At 49.8% G+C, this 5,701-nt stretch overlaps 3 protein-coding genes across 3 annotated transcripts; all 3 read right to left on the bottom strand.

Annotated features, from left to right (window-relative positions):
- Positions 1-2,278: 2,278 nt before the first annotated feature.
- On the bottom strand, positions 2,279-3,004 carry DQ04_09831020 (hypothetical protein; the record flags this gene model as incomplete). Its single annotated transcript, XM_009316065.1, has 1 exon — positions 2,279-3,004. One exon carries the CDS (start codon positions 3,002-3,004, stop codon positions 2,279-2,281), a length of 726 nt encoding a protein of 241 aa, XP_009314340.1.
- Positions 3,005-3,104: 100 nt separating this feature from the next.
- Positions 3,105-3,626, bottom strand: DQ04_09831010 (hypothetical protein; the record flags this gene model as incomplete). Its single annotated transcript, XM_009316064.1, has 1 exon — positions 3,105-3,626. The coding sequence occupies one exon, from the start codon at positions 3,624-3,626 to the stop codon at positions 3,105-3,107; it is 522 nt and encodes a 173-aa protein (XP_009314339.1).
- A 73-nt stretch (positions 3,627-3,699) lies between these two features.
- DQ04_09831000 (hypothetical protein) lies at positions 3,700-5,301 on the bottom strand (the record flags this gene model as incomplete). Its single annotated transcript, XM_009316063.1, has 1 exon — positions 3,700-5,301. The coding sequence occupies one exon, from the start codon at positions 5,299-5,301 to the stop codon at positions 3,700-3,702; it is 1,602 nt and encodes a 533-aa protein (XP_009314338.1).
- Positions 5,302-5,701: the final 400 nt, after the last annotated feature.

Below are 5,701 nucleotides of genomic sequence, written 5' to 3'. Positions count from 1 at the left end.
AGAGTCACCGCTACTCATCACTCAAATAGGCTCACGCAAGGCCCCACCCACAACACCTTTCACCCATGGTGTTGATCACAAACGGAAAACCCATTTAACTGGATCTCTCACCTCTGAACAGACAGCATCCCATGGCATCACATGAGGCTGTTGTTGCCGCATATTCATACTCATACTCACATAATTCCTCACGACACGATGCTCTCCCAACTGTGTTTCACCCTCTTCTCCCCCCCTCCCCCCTAATTGGGGGATGCCTAGTCACGCGCATTCCCCATAGAAAGTCGTCGACCACCATGCGACACATGTGGTGGCTCAGCGACATCGCTGGTGCGCCCAGAGCAGAGAACACTCTCTGGGAAGAGGCGGCACAACACGATCGTATCGCAATTATGTGGAGAACTTCCCCTTATTAGAACGGAAACCACATACCCCGACGTTCACTGTTCTTTTCGTCTCCCAAAAAAGCAGAGACACACGATACATGTGCAGAGAGGCGCGTTGGTTTCCCAAGGAGCTGTTTGGGCGGGAGCCCCACAGTGTCATTTCGGAGAGCACCAGAGTGGAAAATCATGCGCACACCACTCCCATCACACCACACACACACTCACAAAGCTGAGATGGCGGTGTTTCTCCAGTTGCAACACCACCAAAAACACAGTGCTATCGTCCAGTGTGGTCCGAATAGTCCAAATACACCCCAGAAAGACGCAAAGATGTGGACGCATTCCAAGGTGTTTGCACCGCCCCCCATTGTAATGGTCGGCAGTGTGCACCGTGCACCCTAGTTAGTGGCAGCCTGCTCACGTGGCTCGTGGGGAAGCTCGGCAGCACCACACCGCATGGTATCCCCCTATGGATCAGAGTGCAAGCAAGGGGAGAGAAGAAAATGAACAGCGCAGAGAGAGAGAGAGAGAGAGAGAGAGAATGGCAGACACACTCACTCTCACAGACTCACACAACGTCATCTAAGGGTCTTTTTCTTCATAATAAACGCAGTGATTCACACAATGACAGAAACGAAAACAAATAAACAGAGAGGTGGGTGTACTATTAGTCATTACGCACACGGTGGTCAGTGTTGTGCGGCCGGCATTGCTAGTCTTCCTCCTGGAAGCTCACCATGGCTCTACCTTCACCACCACCACCACTGGGAGGGAAAACAAAATAATAACGAAACAACGGGTTGCCAGCCCTGTATCATGCATTTCTTTATTCATATTTCCTTCTTTTATTTCTCATCTTTTTTTTTCTTTTTACCTTACGGCAGCCACTCACACAGTAGAAATCATATACTTCACTCAATTCAGTTTTCGTTTGACGTTGTGTTTGTTTTGTTTCTTCGATACGGGGGAATTGTCACGGCACCTCACGCATAGTCCCATGACTCTCCTCTTAGTGATCACTGTGGAATAAAATAATCCAAAACATAGTAAAGCAATGATAAAGAAAAACACTGCTCAGTGTGAAGTCAGCTCCACCACACTCAACGACTACTCCTTGTGTCGACCTGAATACTATTTTCGTCGATTGCACAGGCAAGTCCTTCTCATCTTCTTTGTTTGTTGTGTTGAAATCTCTCTCATCGCATTCACTTTCTCGATGTCCTGCACGCCGCAACAAGTACGATACAGCACATGCATCATCTGCTCTATGGAGATCACGATACTTTTTTTTGTTTTGCTTACAATGGCCGACAGCAATCGCACCAGGGGGGTGGGAAATGAGAGAAACGCGGTGCACAGGGCGTCGATGCCACACAGCTCCGCCTTCTTCATTCCTGCACCTGCAATCGTTGTGTCAGGCTTTGAATACAAATGCCTTATCGTCACAGCTGCCACTGTCGCGCGGCGTCACACAGGTCTCAAGAGATACAAAAACACATATACACACATGAACAAAATAAAAACACAGAGAGAGAGACATTTTATCCTGTATTTCCTTCTCTTGGAAGACTATCATATAATCCTTCGATAAGTTCACCTCATCGGAATTGATACCCCCTCAACACTCCCCCATTCATGTGCATCTACTCCGATAACTCGCACCGCCCAACGCAACACCAGATGAAACAGTTCCTGGTCCAGGTATCATTGCGATGGAGGGACGCTGGGCAAAGGGGAGAGGAAAGGAGCATCCTTCAGAGTGGTAAGAGGAACAATGAAAGCGGACAGCATGGGGCTCAGGATTTGGAGATTTCCTTCTTCCTCTCGTGGTGTTGTTTATTTGGGCAAAGCATTGGCAGATTGGGAATCACCTTCATAATGCACCACACACTTCAATTATCCTCGTCGTTTGATGGGTCATGATTATCCGGTGAACGCACAGAGGGTGTCTCATTGAGCCATTGGTAATCTCCTCCATGTGGATCGTAAAGATCCATGTCTTCACTACTGACAGCGTTAGTTGACCCTAGGATAAATTCAAGAAATGCCCTTTTGTCGGCCAAATACTCTTTGTAAAGATACTTGAACCATCCAGGATAATTTCTTTCACACTCCTCCAGTTCCTTAAGTCTTCCAACAGGGTTGGTGATTATTTTCTTCTTTGGTCGAAATAAATTCAAATTTTCATCCGTCAGTGGCGGGAGGGCCACGCCTTCTGAAGGCCCACTTGGCAAACTGGAGGAAGACGCACTATAGCCTCTAAGACCCGATTCAAGCTCCATGTCAGGGCATTCCAACGCTTGTTTATCCAGTATTTCCGTGTCTTCATTGCGTTCATGAAGAGCACTCGGAGTTTGAGAAATGTCACCACTATCCCCTCCCTTCGTTATTGTGGTATAGAACCATTTCACATGATCCCCAATCATCATGATAAGAAGCCGACAGTATAGAACAATAGATAATGTATATTCATTCTGCATGTTCTCTGTCTCGCTGTCACTCATGTTGTCATTGACATCTGAAACACTTTCTGTTATATTGGTCGCATTGTCTTCTTGTATGTCCGCAAAAGGAACCGAATTCCCATCCATTAACTCTTGCATATTTGTGGGGTCCATGTGCCGCTCCACTGCGTTGCCTAATTGTTCAGCAACAGGCACCTGGACAGCACCATCGTCTTGGGGAGGAACAGTCGGGGGCGGGGAAGTCTCGGCAGTGTCAGTTGTCAGAGGATTTGACTCCCTCGGCACAGAGTGTGGCACCGTCGGCGAGGGTGGTGTACCAGAGTCCAGTGACTCCCTTCTCTTCTTTCGTCGCTGGTGCAACACATACACCACNAACAGGCACCTGGGCAGCACCATCGTCTTGCGGAGGAACAGTCGGGGGCGGGGAAGTGTCGGCAGCGACAGTTGTCAGCGGATTTGGTTGCCTCTGCACAGAGTGTGGCACCGTCGGCGAGGGTGGTGTGCCAGAGTCCAGTGACTCCCTTCTCTTCTTTCGTCGCTGGCGCAGCACATACACCACAGCGGCAACCAGAACACTCAACAAAACGATGCCGGCAATGACAATCCCGGCGATTACTCCACCAGACAATCCTGTGGTCGACTCAACATCATCCTCCGGCACATCCTCCCAGACATCCTGCATCTGCGTGTAGGTGCGTCCTCCGATCATCACGTTGGCTGCGATAAAGCAGAACTTCACATCTTCAACACGCATTCCCCAGATGGCGAGATCCATAGACACAGAAAATGAATTTGGGAACTTGCTCTTCTCACACATACGAGGCCCCGCAGAGACGGAATCACATGTTTCATCCCGTGACACAGCGCACACNGGCAATGACAATCCCGGCGATTACTCCACCAGACATTCCTGTGGTCGACTCAACATCATCCTCCGGCACATTCTCTAACACATCCTGCATCTGTGTGTAGGTGCGTCCTCCAATTGTCACGTTGGCTGCAATGAAGCAGAACCTCACTTCCGTAACAAGCATTCCCCTGTTGGTGAGATCCATGAACACAGATGATGACCACGACAACCCACTCTTCTCGCACACACACCGCCCCGCATATACGGAATCACATGTTTCATCCTGTGGCACAGCGCACACCGTGTACGGCTCTCTGCGCCACTTGAGGTCACCGCCAGTAACATCAATCGTAGCGGTGTTCCGGTCCGTGTCAGCAGTTATCCTGAAGGCAAAGGGTTTCTCCAGTACCGCCACCGGCAGCGCAGCGGGAGCAGTGTACTCTCCATCACCACCATCATCGACACACACAGCGTACACACCAGCTTCTGTCAATAGCACACGGTCGTCAGACAGGTACACACGCGACGAGCTGGAGGTGTTCACACACGCATCACGGTGCACCACATCTTCCCCACTGCCAGTAGTCACAAGGGGGCAGTTGTTGCCAGGGCACCGCACCAGGAACACACGCCTCAACACACTGACCACAGATTCCGCATCCTGCAGCACGACATTTCTGTCTTTACCAGCTGTCAAGTACAGCGGCGTGGCTATCAGCACGTTCACCTCAAGAGGATTCAAATCCCACAGAAGGTATTGGGAGTTCCAGTCATTTGACGTCACACAGAGCCAGTAGCTGCCTGGAGGGGGAAGCTTTGCAGGTGGCAGCATTCTGTAGCACCCAACAGTGTCAGTGCAGGTTGTAGTGGTGTACCGGCAGCCATTGAAAGAGCGGACCAGCATGTAGTCAGAAGCCGTGGTGCCTCTCGGGAGATTGGGTGCAAACGATACACCCATACCGTAATACGGATAGAGTAAAGCAAAATTCGCACGAGTCGCAGTAATCATCATGAAGTCCATGCTCTTATTGGTCGTCAGAGGAATGTAAGAGAATCCATCAGCAGAAACCTGCGTGATGACGAAGTCCCAACGTCCTGAAGACGGGGCACCACCATTAGGCGTGAATGTAATGGTATTGGTTTCCTCGTCCAGAGTCGCCGGCCATCCAGGAATGAGGCCCTCTCCATGATAGTAAGAGGCAAAGAGCTTCGATTCATTCAGTGGTTGGACGTTGTTAACTTCGCAGGTGTACAGGTTGAGGAAGCTGTTGAGTATTACGGTGGGAAAGCAGTTCGTGAGTTTCACCAAGGGATCGTTGTCGGCTGCAGGCGTGGCCATTCTCGTTCGGGTGACCATGCCATCAGCCGCAGCAGCAGCAGCACAGCGAAGAAACGGTTCAATCACAACCATCAGTACCAGAAACAGCACCTGGATGTCTCTCAACTGCAGTCCCATAGATGCCAGCAGTCTCGTCTTCCTTTTGCCTCGACGCAGGATTGAAACAGGTTCAGAGAGGCCAGTATCGCTGAGAATGCAACTGTTAATGCTCTTTGGTATATTGCAAGACTGTAGATGTGCCGATTGCAATTTCCCTTCCATGTGCCTCATGCTTTTCAATAGCATGAAAAAATTAATAGTTCTGCTAGGAGCTGCTTGTCTTGGTTCCGCAAAAAAAAAAGCAAAACACAGCAAACAGCATGCAGAACACAGACAATCAGTAACAGAAGAACTTGTACAGTGGGCACTTCCCCATGCTTCTTCTATCAGCATACATATCTGATTCCTGATTAGATCACTGTGTTTTATCAGTACTTTTTCTGTACACACTTCTTTGGGGCTCCTCACTCCCCCCTGCACCTCAGCACAGCCACTACACAGCTGCCCCAATACACTTCACACCAACAATCCCCTCAATGTCTGTTGCACCTCTCCAAGAGGCACATCAGGTGGCCAGCATGCCCTGAACCCGTGTCAGTGTCGCTTGACTCACTCGTCAGAA

Source organism: Trypanosoma grayi (genome assembly GCF_000691245.1).
Source record: "Trypanosoma grayi strain ANR4 Tgr_983_V1, whole genome shotgun sequence".
NCBI classification, from domain to species: domain Eukaryota; phylum Euglenozoa; class Kinetoplastea; order Trypanosomatida; family Trypanosomatidae; genus Trypanosoma; species Trypanosoma grayi.
Note: the sequence above shows the minus strand (reverse complement) of the source record. Positions and strands in the feature narration are given on the sequence as shown.